Source organism: Mustela lutreola, chromosome 12, assembly GCF_030435805.1.
Source record: "Mustela lutreola isolate mMusLut2 chromosome 12, mMusLut2.pri, whole genome shotgun sequence".
In the NCBI taxonomy this organism is placed as follows: domain Eukaryota; kingdom Metazoa; phylum Chordata; class Mammalia; order Carnivora; family Mustelidae; genus Mustela; species Mustela lutreola.
The window spans coordinates 22,753,853-22,771,174 of record NC_081301.1 but is presented as its reverse complement, the minus strand read 5'-3'; the positions used below and the strand labels follow the sequence as shown (position 1 = coordinate 22,771,174).

The window sequence follows — 17,322 nt, the reverse complement described above, 5'->3', positions numbered from 1 at the left end:
GATAATCAGATTCTGACTTCTCTTTTTTCCCTCCTTTCAATTTTCTTCTTGAAACCATAGAAACAAAACAGTGCCTAATTGCTACAAAAAGAACTTGGTGTATTACACAGATGTCTGCTACTGTGATTATGGGGATAGTTCGGGGGTTTGTAGGAATGTAAAACTCTCAGACGTGCCCAGGAGGTGTGTGGTCCTTCCCTCATTCACCCAAAAAGTTATTTATTTGGAGATCTCCCAATAAATCCGCCCTGCCCTGTCACAGCTGAGCGTCACCATGAGGTTTCCCTGCGCTTTCAGCAGGTGTCTCACCCTTGGCCTCAGGATCCAGAAATACTAGACAATGGTAGGAAAGCTGCAGAGGCCGGACCACAGCTGAAGGGGAAGATGCCAGTGTTGCCCCTGCATAAGCCAGATCTCCAGCACGAGGCAGATGGGTTTTTAAATCATTATTTTGGAACACAGCGTACTACTTCCGGATCCAAGAGTTTCCATTTCAAGTGGCCAATCAGATCATCCCTCCAACAGAGGGCTTTAGCTAAAAAGCGCAAGTCTCTGGATTACACTTTAAAAAGGGCGTTCTTCTTCCTTGGACCCGACGTGAGCCACTTTGGTGTTGCTCCTAAGAGCTTCTCCAATTTGGCTTAAGCAATGCTGTTCGACCCGGGCTTTGATCCCTAGGTGTGAATCATTCTGTATCTGGAGGTTCTTTCTCCTTGGCAGGCTCTTGGTATAAAGAAAATTCTGTTTTCCTTCTAGATTTGAAAACCCAGCAGGAGATAGCATTCTCATTTGACTTCTTCATAGGCTAGCTGGTGAGAAACAGAATTCGGGCTGATAAGTCTGCAGGGATAGAGTTCATCAGAGAAAGTATGTGTGACTTTATTTGTAGCTCCTCGAGTTTTTGTCTCAAAACCTCATAAATAAAGATCGGGTGCCTGACTTTCTTTATCCTCTGTAGGGCCTCCTTGGGACACTGGTCCACACAGCAGCCTTCTGCCAGGTTTCTCAGAGCTCTGGCCAAGGGGGCTTATCCACCAAGGCCATTCCATTCCTAGCTGACCAGCCTCTGGGGCAGCAGGAGCATTCATGAGTCAGAGATGGGGGATGTAGCTGTTTCTGCCTCAGAATCCTCTGTGCCCCTGGGGCCCCATAGGGCTCTCTTGATGGCATTTGGACAGATTGTATTATATCTGCAAGAAAGAAAAATGACAGGGGGGCTGTCAGAGGGACTCCTGTGAACGTGCCAAGGGAAACCAACAGTGCGGAACCACTTTGTGCAGTCCACACAGGGCGCGCGAGGAGGACAGTGTTCAGTGTTCACTCAGCCTCCCCGCTGTAAGGGAGAGGGGAAGCCTCAGCATTTGCCCAGCCCCGTGAGGGTCCGTTAGTCTGTTACTCTGAGCCCTTTTCTGCTGCAGCTACGTGGGGCCTGTGATACAGCTAGTTGGGCTAAGGCCTGATTTCTCTTGCAGGAACTCATGGGTTTGGACCATTTCAAAACTTGGAACTTCTTAAATTGGGGCCTCTGGGTTCAGATTTATTTCTGGGGCAACACTGAACCAGAGACTATCAGAAAGGGACAGAAATGCTGGCTTGGGCTGTATTTCCTCCCTTCCCCAAGATAGGCACTCTCTGATACCTCTGATGGTTGGACAGTCACAAGGAAGTGACCTAGAGAGGAGTGGGCAGGAAGGTGAAGCCCAGAGTCTCACTAACCCTTACAGACTCTAGCCACAGGGCCACCACAGTCTACTTTTGGGCCTAGTTTCACTATTTAATGTGCTCATCTGTTTCAGCCCAGGCCGTAGGGTCACGTCAGTGCCAAAATTTGATTTAGAAAGACCTTGATGTCCTTGGAATATAAAAATCAAGAAATGAAACCCTTTCTTGCTTTCCACAGTAGGTCTTCTCATCTCTTGCCTGGATAACTCCTAACTGGTCTTTATGGTTTCATCCTGTAGCTCTTCTACATATCCACATCCATTCTCACACAGCTGCCATAGTGATCTTTCTAGAACATAGCTGATCCAGGCACTCCCATAAAACAAACAGACAAGAAATTTAAGCGGTTTTTCTGTTGCCTTCAGTATCAAATCTAAACCCCAGAGGTGGGGTTCCAGCACCACGTCATCCTGGACCTGACCCTCCCTGTCACCCTCTTCCATCCCGAGCACCCTTGGAGTCCGTCATCTGGTCTGACAGAAGTCCTCCCTCCCTTGCTTGAACCCTCCTGGCACACTGGGCCCCTTTGTCCATGATATTGCCTTGGCCAGAAATGCCTTCTAAGCACCCCTCTGTCTTGATACCTTTTCTTATCCTTCAAGGTCCCACTGACATGTTCCCAAACCCTGAAATCCTGCCCTCCTCTCCCAGTCCCTCAGCAGTCAGGATGTCTTCTTTGCATTCCCATAGTCTTGTGGAGCTCCAGTTTGAACTCCGCTGAGCAGGGCTGTATAACTGTTCATACACTGGCCTCCCCATCAGATGATGAGTTTATTAACTGTAGAGACGCGGCAACTGTCACTGTACCTAGCTCAACACATCCTTGATGAGCAACGAGTGAGGAATCCAGAATATTTCCTACCTCCCCTCTGAGGCCAGAGAGACCCAAACGCTGTGGTTTCTGCTCAGCCAGCAACCACCACTGTTTTGATTTCAGACCCTTTCCTCCTGGCCAGGTGCCTGATCTCAGAGTCTCCTGCACCTCAGCCCGTAGCCATGACTGTGGCCCGTGGCTTCTGAGAGGAAGGGGCAGGGCTCCGTGGCTGTGTCTCTGAGAACATGCTGGAGAACAATAGCGGGAAGTGTGCAAGTGGGAAACAATCACTGGGCTCGGCCCATGTGGAGGCGCTTCCTGATTGGCTTGATTTGTTCTGACCAGGAACTCTTAGAATAACTTTGGAATTATCCCAGTGGGATGACAAATTTCTCCACAGAGGAGGAACTGTCACCTGGTAAGATCAAGCATGGAAAACATGGTTACCAAAAACAAAAAACAAAAGAAACAAACAAAAAACCACAATAAAACATAAGAGGACGGTCCCTTGAGGAAGATGGTTTGGGTGTGCCAAGTCTCCCAGCCCCTCCCATGGCTCCTGGGGCCAGCATCCTTCTGAGATGCCCCTTGAGGCACAATTCACCTGTCACCTGTATCTTCCAGATGGAGAATGTTCTCTCCTCCAAGGCTTAGAGGCCAGAGGTGCCTTCTGTCCTTTGTTGACTTGTCAGGCAGCTCATGGAAGCTTGGACTGTTGGTGGCCATAGGCAGCAGGGCCCCTCAGAACCCCATGCCTGTGGTAGACATTGATGGAGCCCTGGCTGTGTGCACAGCACTCCTGGAGGCACTGTGGGGGGCGTAGTAATACGCCAGATGCTCTTTCTCCTCTCAAGGAGCCGTGGTTTCCAGACCATGTTCTGTTCTGTGGGCAGGCCCAGCCAAGGCAAGGATGGGGTAGCAGAAGCAGGAGGGTCTCCCAGTCCACTCAGGCCTCAATCAGAGCCAATCTATCTGATCAAGACATTGGAAAAGAAAACTCTACACCAGTAAGAGGAAATACAGCTGTTAGAGTGGGAACAGTTTCATTTGTCCTTGGAAGGAGGCAGTCCAGGACAGCCTAATACCTACCCTAGGCTCCAGCAATAGGCAGACCTAAGTTTGGATCGCAGCCCTGCCCCTCACTGTTGATGGGCCACCAGTTCCCCAACCTCTCCAAGCCTCCAGCAGACCATCCATCAAGTGCAGATGATAGAAATAGCTACTGTGCAGTTTGCAGAGAACTGAATGATGCCTATGAAAAACTTAGCACATTGTCTGGCTCATGGTAAATGCTCCATAAATGTTAGCATTTTTACCACTACTACTGTTGGACATTAAATAATTTTTTTTCTCTTGAATGACTCATTAAGACGCAAATTCAAGTATCTGGAAAGCTCCATCAGTCTCCTCAGCGTAACCTCCCATACAGATAACAGGCAAAAATAAGTTGATTAGCCCCAGTCTGGGCATTGATAAACGCTGTGGCTGAAGCCATGTGGGTCCGCACACGTACACACATACACACACACGCGCGCGCGCGCGCTCTCTCGGGAGCTAATGGGGAACTCTAACTCAGCAGGAAAGCTATCACAGAGTGCTGGATTTAAACACAAACAATGAGTAAACAGGGATTTGGATGAGAGGAATGTGCCACATAAACAATTTTCACAATCCGATATGAAAGCCCAGATGCTTCCTGCATGAAGGGCAAACCCAGAGAGAATCACAGGGCAAGACAAAGTAAATGCTGAGACTCTCCGTCATTCTGGCCCAGTTCCTGCATAGCTGTGTGCCCGGTACCTGTAGTTTTCTGTAGGTGAGCCCCAGAGTAAAGAACAGTGCATCACACATGCACACACACACGCACATACACATACGTGGGGTCAGGGGAAATGATCTATTTGAGATATATTTGAGTGAGTGAAAAGTCTAGAAACACAGCAGTTCCCTCCTGCATTTTCTGATCTCAGAGAAAGCAAGTAAGACAAGTTGCTTCTCAGTCTGTTCTTTTTACTAAGTCTTGAGTTTCCATTAATTTGAATTTATTCTTTCAAGAATCATTTTTGACTGAAGGCATTGAGCCAAAGGGTCTGCCTTGAGGCTGCTGCCAGTTGAGAAACAATTTACACATTCACTGAAGTGTGTCTTTTTTCCACCAGCATTTCTTGAGACTTTCCCTGAGCCCTGTTTCTTGCTGGATGTAAACCAGCTCGATGCTAGAAGCCATATTCGGAGAAGGCTAAAGAAGAGATTGTTATTCTCTTTAAGAGTTTTGCAAAAGGGATTTGGGAAAGGAACCTCCAATCCATAAACAAGTGATTCAAATAATGATGGGAGAAAATCGGTGGTAGAAATATGTCCACATGGGGCATCTGGGTGGCTCAGTGGATTAAGCCTCTGCCTTTGGCTCAGGTCATGGTCCCAGGGTCCTGGGATGGAGCCCCGCATCGGGCTCGCTGCTCAGTGGGGAGCCTGCTTCCCCTTCTCTCTCTGCCTGCTGTTCTGCCTACTTGTGATCTCTCTCCGTCTGTCCAATAGATAAATAAAATCTTAAAAAAAAGAAAGAAAGAAAGAAAGAAGGAAAGAAAGAAAGAAAGAAAGAAATATGTCCACAGGATAAGGTGGCGAAAGGAAGGGCAACTTCATGGGACAGGTATCAGGGACGACTTCCAGAAAGAGACGCTACCCAAGCAGATTCTTAATGTGTAGTAATTACCCAGGGGAAGGGGAATGAGGAGATAAGGCAGTTCAGGCAGAGGCAGTGGTAGGATCAAAGGTGTTGAGGCAAGAAAGAGTATCTTGTGTGCATGGATCTTTAAGAAAGTCATGGTCCCGGAGATAAGTGGGAGGCTGGGAGTCTATAGACTAAGGGACTTAGAGCAGAGAGCCTGTGAGGAGTTTCTAGCAGGGGCATGCAACTGGGGTGTCAGATTAGCGGGCGATAAGACTGGGTAGGGGCAAAGAGATTGATGGGAAGGTTGCCGTAGGCATTAGGGAGAAAGAGGAGAGAGCTTTCACAGGACTGAGGAGGAAGAGATATGGAAGAGATTTGTGGGGCAAATCAGCAGGATTTAGTGCTACTACACATATGTGGTGATTAGCAGAGAGGGGCAAGTCGGAGGTCAAGATAACATCCAGGTTTCTATCTTAAGTAGAATGGATTGGTACCAGGAACTGAGGTAAAGGGGCGCCTTTGTGGCTCAGTGGGTTAAACCCTTTGCCTTGGGCTCAGGTCATGATCTCAGGGTCCTGGGATCAAGCCCCACATCGGGCTCTCTGCTCAGCAGGGAGTCTGCTTCCTCCTCTCTCTCTCTCTGCCTGCCTCTCTACCTACTTGTGATCTCTGTCTGTCCAATAAATAAATAAAATCTTTAAAAAAGGGGGGGGGGACTGAGGTAAAGAATCCCGGAGGGAGGAACAGCTTCATGGAGAAAGAGGAGTTTGGTCCCGCCTGTGTTGGGTTTGGAGTACCTGTGGACCGTCCCCGTGGAGACCCAGCAGATGCAATTGTGTACAGAGGCTGGAGTCTAGGAGAGAGGCTGAAGGTACCGGTTAGGTAGAGGTCGGCATGTCGTGGGAATCAAACCATGAGCAGTGACGTACGTCATTGGCCAAGGATAAAATGTCTAGCGAGGACGGTGAGCCAGATGAACACTGAATAAAGGCGGGAAGAGGAACACATTGAGAATCTGGTGTCATGGCCTCTGAGGCGGGAGGAGGAATGGTCCACAGTAGTTTAAACATGGGAAAGCTAATAGATTCACCCGAAGAGTATCCGTGAGACTCCGCTGTTAGGACGTCACGGACGGGAACAAGACCAGAAACAACACGGTGGTGGGGGCAGAAAGTAGAGGGGAAGCAAGTTGGACGGTGATGGGTATACTAGGGGTTTAAAGCAGCCAGAGGTGAGTGCCGTCAGGGGAATCTGCGAGAGAGATTCAGCAGCAACTCAAACAGGATGCAGGGTCATAAGAAGTTCACCTATTTTTAATGTGAGAAAATATATTCTTGTTTGTGGACTAAAGGAAAGGAGGCATCTGGGGAGAGGTTGAAGCCATAAGGGGAGGGGATAATTGATGACGTGCCATCCCCGAGGAATCTGCAAGGTCAGGTGCACAGGTAGAGGCACTGGCCTTGAACAGGAGAATCTCTGAGTCAGAGTCGGGAGGCAGAAGGCTGGGATGAGACGTCTTTTCTCTTTTGACAAAAAGAGACACTTCTTGGGCTAGAAAGGGTTTAAGCCACTGAGAAATGTGTTGCTTTGAAAGGAGATTCATCTTACTGTCGTGTAATCAAAACTCTTTATTTCTGATGAAAGAGGCTCAGACAGGAATCACACCCAAGGCATCAATGCTCAGCACAAGCTTGGACGTGATTTCCTGTAGCAAAAAATCAACTTGCACAGATTCTGATGGTGTGAGCCGTGTGATTCCAGATGGAATAAACACACAAGACAGGGGGAGACAGGCTGGTCTCTGTGGGATAAGGAAAACTTAGGAAGAGAGAAATTTGCATTCATGTTTATTTGGGATTCAGTTTGGTTGCACCAACGTCAGTAATGAGAAGTGTTAATATGTCCCAGCTGTATACTTAGATCAAGAGATAAGTCAATCCAATATTAATTTTTTTTTCTCAATGTATATACAAATTAGTGTATCTGGAGGGGGGAAAGTAGCAAAACCAAGCCAAGATTTAAAAAAACATATTGAAAAGTACTATCTCCAAGTTAGTTTCACTATGGAATCCTTGAAAAGTGTGTTCTTGCCTTGTCTTGATTTTCATTCACTCAACATATATGTACAGGGACCAAAACAATAGATAGTCCTACATCTCGGTAAGTCTGTCCTCAGGAGTGGGGTGGTACAGATTAGGTTGGGTAGGGTAAATACATCTCTAACACTATGATCAGATGGTGTATACCAAAAACTTAACAGGGCTAGCAATGTTATGGTGGGGGGAGTGAACACAACAGGTTAAAATGACTTAAGAAAAACATTACTAAAAAGACAGGCTTTGGACTGGGTTTTGACTGTTAGGTATGTTAGATGACGTTGAGAGTAGGGAGTCATTCCTGGCTTTTTCACAGGGCGGCATATTATCTGTTCTGGCTGGAACCGTGGGGGAGAGCATAAGGCCGGGAAGGGGTTAGAGCAGAGCCTGGAGGGTGTAAACTTCCTGCCTAAGAAGTTTGGGTCCAGGAAAGAATGAATGGAGAGCCACCAAGAGCTTTTGAACAAGGGAAAGGATATGAGCTGGATTTTAAGAATTCTTGATGGCACTATTCTCTTCTCTGCCATTATTTCTGTCTCAGGGATGACATGGAAAAAAAAAAAAAAAACCGAAATGGGCATGAATTTCCACTGACACCTTGCAGTCAGGGAAGGTCCTGTTCTGTTATAAGGAGAAGTGGAAATCCTCTGTTTATTTAAGAGCCATTAACCTTTTTTTTTTTTTTTTTTTGGTCATAGTAAAATACCAAATGATCTGGGGTGATTCCAGATATGCTCATCTAAGTAAAAGGAAGCTGTTTCCTTGCAAATTGAGTCACAAATGAAAAATATTTGGGGAGTGCCATAGAAACAAATGTACTGTCTTCCTGAAACATGGAAAAGGAATTTTGTAGCATCTATCTGTGTGAAAACAAATATTCTTCCCAGTGCTCCACCTAGACTACAGAAACAGAGACTGAGGTATTGAGAGAGACAAAGAAAGAGAGACTGGGAAGGAGAAGGCAGGTGTGGGGGGCAAAGAGAGACCGGCTAAGTATTCTACGAATGGAGGAGGGATCAGAGGATTAGGTCTCAGGCAGAACTGAGGACCCAGGAAGCTGGAAGTACTGGGGCACTCTTCAGAATCCTGCTGGGGGAGTATCTCCCACTTGATGTTTCTTCTTTCTTGGGTCACTTCTCTCAAGAGGCAGACTGGGCAAGAAGAGTTCAGGCAGACTCGGTTAGTTACATTTCTACTCCGTGGCTAGGGATGTGGGACCTTTTCATCGGTGAATGGTTCCACCAAACCCGTGGAAACTCCAGAAGGACTGTGGATTGAGCTGGTTGTTGTTCCCAGAAGTCAAGGAGCGGGGATCCGGGACAAGCACAGTTCACAGCAGCTGGGACCCCCTTAGCCTCTTGTCACACTCACTTCTGAACCACATACGATGTGGATGTGTCTTCTGTTTCCATCGTGTAATTGCAACTTCATTGTCTTTGATGAGCACCATATTGTTAATTAAGTCTTACGTGTCCTATGAGCAGCTCAGCTGGAAAGTTGTTTCAAGTATACACAGACAGCAAGGACTGCCTCTCTCTCGCCTTAATTCAGCAAGCAAAGGCTCTGAGAGTCTGAGTGACACAAACATCACAGTCACAGCACACCAAAGAGATGCTAAGACATAAGACATGGGTGATTATCCCTGAGCAAAACGCAGGAACTTCCCTGCTGAGCCTTTGGCTAGGGCAGGGATTTGAGGTAGGGCTGTTGGTCCAGCACAGCTTCGGCCAAGCCCCATTGACAAGAGTTGACAGGCAGTGGTGAATTCCAACTTTGCCAATTGCTTATTCTTCCCTCCTGCTGCTGCTGAGTCATTAATGAGGCTCTGGGCTGTGATGAGCTCCGTCCCCACATCGTCAGCGGACTTCTAAGAGCGCAGCGGACTTCTCAGAGCGTTCATTCAAATTCAACCCTAACGTCTTGTATGGGTTAGAATTAAATGTGGATACAGGTGAAGAGGTCACCGATAACACTGGCTTAAACATGATGCTCATATCTCCCTCCAGTAAAAATCCACAGGTGGGCAGTCAAGACCAGTCTGGTGGCCATTTCTCTGAATTCCTCAGGGACCCTGGGCTGCTTTCAGTTTCTCCCTCTCCTATCCTTGTCCTCAGAGTTCGAGATGGTAGTTCGAGCTCCTCCTGCACACATGTGCGTTTCAGGCCGAATGATGAAGGAAGAGATGGAGAAGGAAGGGCTAAGGAAGGTTCTAGGATCTTCCTTCTAGGGCTTCCACTTACAGCCCTTTGGCCAGAATACGCTGTACGTGGCTACAAAAGAGGCTGAGAAATGCGTTCGCTATTCTGCATGGCTGTAAGCTTAGCTAAACCTTAGGGATCACTCTGCTGTGCGAGAAAGGTTGGAAATCGGTGAACAACGAACGGTCTCGGTTACGGGTTCCCTTGTGCTGGATACACAAAGATGTGGGCAGCCCTCCTCTCCTCTGAACACAAACATTCTTCCTGAGGTTCTTGTTCTGGGAGGTTGGCCAGACGGGCGCCCCACTTGACTGCTCAACTATGAACCTGTAGTTCAAGAGAGGAGAACAAGACCTCTTAATTCGGCGGCCCAGCCATCCGCCAGCCTCTCCCATTGTTCTGGGAGAATTTACTGAGACTCAAAAGACATGGCAGTGAGCAGCCGTGTTTGGCCTTTCACGGTTTGTGTGTGTCACCCTGGCTCAGGTTTCTCAGTGGAGAGGAAAACTGCAAAGGTTCACTCCACTGGCTTAGAGCTTCTCCCAGAAATAGACCTGGGCGCCTGGGTGGCTCAGTGGGTTAAAGCCTCTGCCTTCGGCTCAGGTCAGGATCGCAGCGTCCTGCATCGGGCTCTCTGCTCAGCAGGGAGCCTGCTTCCTCCTCTCTCTCTGTCTGCCTCTCTGCCTACTTGTGATCTCTGTCAAATAAGTAAATAAAATATTTTTTAAAAAATACCTTAAAAAAAAAAAGAAAGAGACCTGTGAACATTTCTTTACCACTCTTGCCTCAGCTGACTCAGGGCTGAGTTCCTCCATGGGAAAGCCCACAAGCCCCCGTTCCTCTTCTTACCTTACTTGTCTACTCCTCCCACCACCCCCCTCCCCACTCCTGGGCCCCAACTCATATCATCAATGCCCCCTGTCCCACTGGGTGGAAAGTTCCATTTGCCTGGGTCTTCCCATGTCCCCGAATGGGGCCCCTAGAAGTCATGGTGTTTGCTGAACTTGACCTCTGCACTTCCAAACAACAGCACTCAGACAGCGAATGCTGCAGGGGAATGAACGTCACCTAAATCGGGGCACTCTGATCTGAAGGTCGGCGCTGCCGGAAGAGGGAATGGACTGCCTTTAGAGGTGGTGAGCTCCCCGTGTGGAGAGGATTTCAAAAAAGGGGTAGGATGACTGCTGAGTGGAGTACCGCTCGGGGCTTCATGTTTCTGAAAAGCAATTAGATTACATAGCTTCCATTCCTCGCCTGACCTTCTGTGGGCATGAAAAATACATTGTGTTGCATTATGCATTCTTCAGGAAACCAGGGCAAAAAGAGGAAGCGGTCATAGGGAGGTAGTGGAAAGCCGTGGCAAAGAATACCAGTGCTCCAGCCAGACCACCAGGGTCTGAATCCTGGTCCCACATTATCTTTGTGACCCTGGGCAAGTCAGGGACCCTTCCGCACCTCATTTCCTTCATCTGTGGACTATTGTGAAGCTTAATGCTTGTAAAAGACTTAGACACAGCGTCTGGCACGCAGTCAGCACTCAGAAATTATAGTCATTACTATTGTTGTTGCACACAAGCAATATATATGTAACCCACACAATAATAGCATTCTGAGTATCGTAATGATTATTCTCACCACCACTGATGGAGAAACAAAAACACAGCATACCGCAGGGATCAGGCAAAGTCCTCTGCAGGCAGTAAGACTAGTGGAAACCCAGTTTGTATTGGTCTGTACTCTTTTGGAGTGGACTGGGAGCCGCCCACACGAAGGAAACATTTACTGGCTCCTGTAAGTAAGAAGGTTAGAGGTGTAGCAGAGAGGGTCGGGGGAAAGAGTAGTTAGAGCATCCACGGCCCAGGGTCCCTCTCAGGCAGCCCCTTCCTTGTTGGAGCCTTGTTTTCTCCCACTTCAGAGAAGGGGAGGTCGCTTCTCCCCAGAGCCCTTCAGATCTGGTATTTATTTCTGGGCCAGACGAGGCAGAGCAAAATGCAAGCACCGATTGAGCCAAGGGGAGGAGCCATAGGGAGGGGCCAGAGGGATGCGGGATAGAAATGCCGAGGACCTCTCTGGGACCATCGTGCTGGGCCGTGTCAGGGTAGAGCTGGCAGTACCTAAAGAGGCCATATGAGGCTACATGCCCCTGGGTGAGAGCGGGGACATATTCTGGGCCGTGGCCTGTACTGTCTCCTTGGCCTGGCATGTCTTCTCTTGTTCACTTGGTGAGTGCATCCTTCAAGGCTCAGCTCCCATGTCACCTCCTCAGTCAAGCTTTTCTCACCGCCCTCTGGCAGTTGGAAATTGCTTTCGGCTGTGACCTCAGCAGGGCCTTAGACTCCTACAAATCTGGAGCTAACAGTCCAGGTGCCTTTTGAGTTGACTTGTGACATTATGTGTCTACCTGGCAGTTTTGGTCACTTGACCAAGGTCTCGGGAGCTGAGACCGTGGCCGACCTTGCTCTCTGTCCCTGAGGCTCTGGGCAGGGCCTGATGGGATGAAGGTGCTTGCAGAAAGCTGGATGGATGAATGCATACATGGATTTTGAAATGAGAGTGACTGATGGGCCTCACAGAGCCAGAGGTCTTTCGTATCTTCCTGCTGGGGAAGTCTGTTGGGTTTAGGGGGACTGTGTAAGGCCATCTGGCCATGATTGGAACTTTATCCCCAGTAAATTAAACCTGCACAGGTGCAGTGTGTTCCCTCTGCTTACGGCCCATTACAGGTTGCTTTGTGCTCGGAGGAAACCGAGCGAGCCGGTCTGAGGCTGCCCTGTGCACCTGGATCAGCCTTAAGAGCCTCGATTAACCTGGCGTGTAAATTACACTTCCTGCCCATTCTTTATTTTTAGCTCAGCAAGATCTACTTGACTCCTGCAGGCAAGACTGCCTTAGATTTCAGTCATGAAACTACAAAGCCGGGGCATCTCTAGCCCGGCTAGGATGACTCTCATTAACCCCACGATGCTCCGTTTCTTGGGACGCTCCCCAGCTCTGGGACTTAGGTTTGCCATAGAACGATGGTGGCCTGGGCCATTCAGCGCCCTCAGGACCTGGCCCCAGCCCACATGTGCACTGGTAGGGAAATCTGCTACTCGGACCGGACCTGCCTACACTTAGCCAAACTGTCGATTTCCCACGTTCATCCCCTTGGAGGGAAACTCATTTGTTGTTGCTGCAGAAGTCGAGTTTTGTTGCTTTCTCTCCCTTTCTCTCCCCCTGTCTCGTTCGCTCTCTCTCCTCCTTCTCAGTTACACAGTATCATGACCCAAATCTTCAGTGCTTGACCTATATAGCTGAGAGGTCTGAAACCCGCAGCGCCAGGGGCAGGCTATGGAGACAGTCGGTCATACGGTGGGCATCCGTCCTCGGAGGATTCACAAACACTTGGTGCTGCTTCACTGGGAGACGAGAGCAACTTAGAGTCAGCCTTTCCTCCGCACCCCTTTATTCAGCCAGCCATTCTTAACACGATTTTGTTTATTTTAGAATCCCCGGCTCCGAATCCAGCCACACAGGGCCCGAAAGTGTTAAATCCACGCTGGAGTGTGTCCTTTTAACCCTCCAGGGACCCGGGAGAAGCTGGCTCCTTTCCCGTGCCCCAGTCTGTGAAATGCTGCCTTCTCAGCACTAGGTCAAAGGAGGGTTTGTTTGTTTTTTTTTGTTTGTTTAAAGCCACTTAGTGTTTTATTCTAGTTAGACAAGGAATATATGATTTTTTTAATTGGGGAAAATATTGAAAATTATGAAGAACAAAATTAAACTTTCCAATACACCATTACCCAGAGGCAACTACCGCTGATGTTTTCCTATTTTCTCAATCTTAACTCCTCATGACAGAGGGGCCTGTATTGCTCCAGATTTTTCTGAGGATTGGGGAGAGGAGGGTTGAGGGTAGATTATATTCTTTCTAATCTTACAGCTTCAGGCCTTCTTGGGCTATACACACACATATTCCAAATTTATATATATTATTGGGATATGTTGTATTAAGATATATATAGTCACAGGTATATGTCATATAATGCATATGTATATAACATATATCCATATAATATATAGATATTTGAGCTCTATCAGCTGTTGCTGTAATAGTACTATATGACTACTCGCAAACTCTGTGGGTTTTTTTTTTTAAGCTTTTATTTATTTATTTGTCAGAGAAAGAGCACAGGCAAACAGAATGGCAGCCAGAGGCAGAGGAAGAAGCAGGCTCCCTGCTGAGCAAGGAGCCTGATGGGGGACTCCATCCCAGGATGCTGGGATCATGACCTGAGCTGATGGCAGCTGCTTAACCAACTGAGCCACCAGGCGTCCCACAAAGTCAGTGGTTTAAAACGAATGTCACTTATCATTGCTCACACTCCAGTGACTACACTGGTATTTGCTGATCTAGGCTGGGCTCCGCTAAGCAGCTCTAATTTCAAGTATAGGTACGACTGGGCCTGGCTTCTTACTCTGGTTTGGGCTCCAGTCTACTCCCCATGTGTTTTTCCCGAGGCCAAGGCTAGAGGGACAGCCACTGAACAGAGAATCTCTTCTCTTGGTGCCGCCAAGGCACGCAAGGACAGAGCCAGCTCCACAAGCACCTTCAAAGCGTCTCCTGTGTTGTGTCTGTTAAAATCCCAGTGGTTAAGGCAGATGACATGACTGAGCCCTTCGTCCAGGGGCAGGGAAGTACAACCCACCCACCATGCAACGAAATCACGTGACCAAGACCAACATCAGTGGGTCAGGGATGTATCCACTTCCCACGGAGGTGAAGAGGGGAGGGAGGGAATATGTTTGAGACTGATAGACTCTACCGGCGTCCCACATACCTGCTGAAGAACTCTGTCCGCTGTGATTCAGTCTGCTCAGAACACAGCGGGCGAGTACTCTCACCCAATCTTCTCGGGAAGCCTCCTCCAGTGTTCCTCTACCCATTGAGCTAGCTCCGTTTCTGGATCATCATGCCCCATGCGTGTGGTTCCCGTTGCACACTCATATCCCTTTCCATGATTCCCACAGAATAATGTACACAGAGGTGGGGAGGAGATTTTGCGGCACATCTGGAACAACAAAGTTCTTTTTTTTTTTTTTTTTTAAGATTTTATTTATTTGACAGAGAGAGAGATCACAAGTAGGCAGAGAGGCAGGCAGAGAGAGAGGGGAAAGCAGGCTCCCCGCTGAGCAGAGAGCCCAATATGGGGCTCGATCCCAGGACCCTGAGATCATGACTTGAGCCGAAGGCAGAGACTTAACCCACTGAACCACCCAGGTGCCCCTATCTTTTTGTTTAGATGTCTGTGTCACTCGGCCCCTTCTCCTGTGGATTCTGTTTGCATCTCAGCCCGCACGCAGCCTCTCAAATCCAGGCTTGCTGAAGAACTCATCTTGGCCTCAGCAATCCTAGAGGTCTCATTTGGCTGAGCCATGTCTTTTTGCAACTTGGTTTCGTTTCTTTGACTCTTTTGACATACATTACATTGAGCACTTGAGCCTTGCAGCCCCACGATGAATGGATTATCTAGAGGGGGAGATGAATGATTTCTGTGTGCTGTCGTGTTGGGTTGAGAGTTGCTGGACCTCAGCACTATTGAGATTTGGGGCCAGATAATTCTTTGTGGTGGGAGGCTGTTCTGGGCATTGTTGGGGGTTCAGCAGCATCCCTGACCCCACTACCCACTAGATGCCAGGGGCACCATCCCCACTCTCCTCGAGTCGTGGACAACCAGAATGTCGGCAGACATTGCCAGATATCACCTGGGGGAAAAGATCACCTCGGTTGAAAACCATGGCTCTAACATGTAGTAGACTTGAAAAGACCTCTGATAAACCAAAATAATGTGCTAATAAATGAGGGCAGTGTTATTACCTGGTGCTGCATCTGTGAAAGCCTCATAGGCTGGCTGGTATCTGTGCTGAGACTTCAAGAAAGGTTAGGGTTTTGAGATGGGTTTCTTGGAGGAGGGATTAACATGGGGTACAAATGGGCAAATAAGGAGTAGCTCTTGTCCAGAATGTAGACCATGTTGGCATGGGAGGCTAGCTACTGGAGGGCCACCTAAGTTGTTATAAAGCCTTTCACTTCTCCCAGGAGTGAAATGATAAATATATCTGTGTTCGTTTGGAGGGAAGGTGATTGTATGTAGAGTTTGTCTTCATAGCCCAAAGTAATTGCTACAAAGTCTCATCCATCGACAAGTCATTTCTCAGATGTCCACGAAGGAAACCTTTAAGGGGCACAGTGTATCCCTAAACAGACCCATGCTTGTAGCTTGATGTCCCTTACCCCTCTGAAGATCTCACTCTGGACTCCTCCTCTTAGGTCTTAGTTGAACAAGCTTGGTTAGCCAGTTCCCACCAGCAGACGAGAAGATACAAGTGGATGGTGGTAGGACAGATACAGATACGCACAGACTCTGCAGCAAAGCTCTCAGCATGGCAGAGGGGAAAGAAACGAAAAGCAAAATTGAATGAGCGGACAAGTATGTTCAGGCCAAATAAATCTTTAGGCAGAGGAACATCCAACCCTTCATAACCCTTAGGACATTGCTGTGTGACAGCACCACCTAGGATGCCAACTGATGCAATGTTTCGCTAGGCAGGAACTATGCGAGATACTCTAGAACCCGTGTGGTAAGAGGTTAACCCCACGGTCAGGAGTAGGGTCTAGAGTTTGACTTCTGGCTTGAGTTCTTGTCTCAAACCTCTGTAGCAATCAACTGGCCCCTTAATTTTGCCAAGCCTTACTGGTCTCATCCATAGAATGGGGATTCCCTACTCAGAAGGTCATCAGGAAAGTTCAATAAAATCCACTGTGTGAATTGTGAGCTCTGTTCTCGCCACGGATTTAGTACTCAATAAAAGCTAACATTTAATACTGTCATTTCATTGAAAGAATAAGCGACTGAGACCTCTCCCAGATTGAAACTGTTCTGGAATATTCCCAGGGTCTCTTGTCAGTGCCCGGTTTTCTCTTTCAGAAAATATCTAGGATGTCTGTGACAACTGAGAAAGTTCCAGTTGTCTCAGTTACCCTCCCCTTCCCCCTTCTTTGGGGCAGAAGAGGACGGGCCACTGAGGGCGATGACAGAAGGCTTGCAAGGATATTGCCCACTAGCCTGTGGCAACCTATTTTCTTTGAGAAAGAAGAGCAGTTGTTCTGAGATGACTAGAAGAGTAGGAACCTATTTTCCTTCGGCCCTTATGCCCTATTTTGTGCAAGAATATCTACCGCCAGATTAAGAATGGGCACACTAACAGAGATCCAGGGGGAGACGCCCAAGCATATCACAAAGCGGTGGCACTGAGTGAGGGGCGGTCGCTCTGGGATGTTTTCCTTTGATCACTGTCTGCGACCTGGCAGAGCTGAACACACAGGGTGCTCTGTGGGGGTGCTCTGGCCTGGTGTTACACCAGGAGACAGAGACTGCCAGGAAGTCACCCCACAGGAAGGAGCTGCTCTCCCGCCCAGGAGTGGCAGGACAATAAAGGACCCTGTTCTCTGTTTGTGTGTTTTCCAGGCTGGAGCAGGAAATACAAGCGCTAGAAAGTGAAGAGTCCCAGATATCTGCCAAAGAGCAAATCATCCTAGAGAAACTAAAGGAGACAGAAAAATCCTTTAAGGACTTTCAGAAGGTAAAAAAACAAACAAACAAATAAAAAACCAATGTGATTTCTCGAGATTATATCCCAGGGGAAGTGAGCACTAGCAAATTGGCACCAGTGGGGACAAGGCCAGTTAGTAATGATGAGATGTCGGAGCCCCCCACACACTCCATGAAATGCGGTGCGGGTGTGTGAGGACCCTGGCCATCTCCGACCCTGACAGTGGCC

General features: G+C 48.2%; 1 protein-coding gene across 6 annotated transcripts in view; it reads left to right on the top strand.

Annotated features, from left to right (window-relative positions):
- Positions 1-17,322, top strand: part of PALM2AKAP2 (PALM2 and AKAP2 fusion) — a 451,783-nt gene that overhangs the window by 227,316 nt on the left and 207,145 nt on the right. For all 6 annotated transcript variants that reach the window (XM_059141746.1, XM_059141744.1, XM_059141742.1 and 3 more), the window contains one exon: positions 17,010-17,124. In XM_059141746.1, the coding sequence (XP_058997729.1) occupies positions 17,010-17,124 (115 nt within the window). The remainder of the gene's footprint in view (positions 1-17,009; positions 17,125-17,322) is intronic.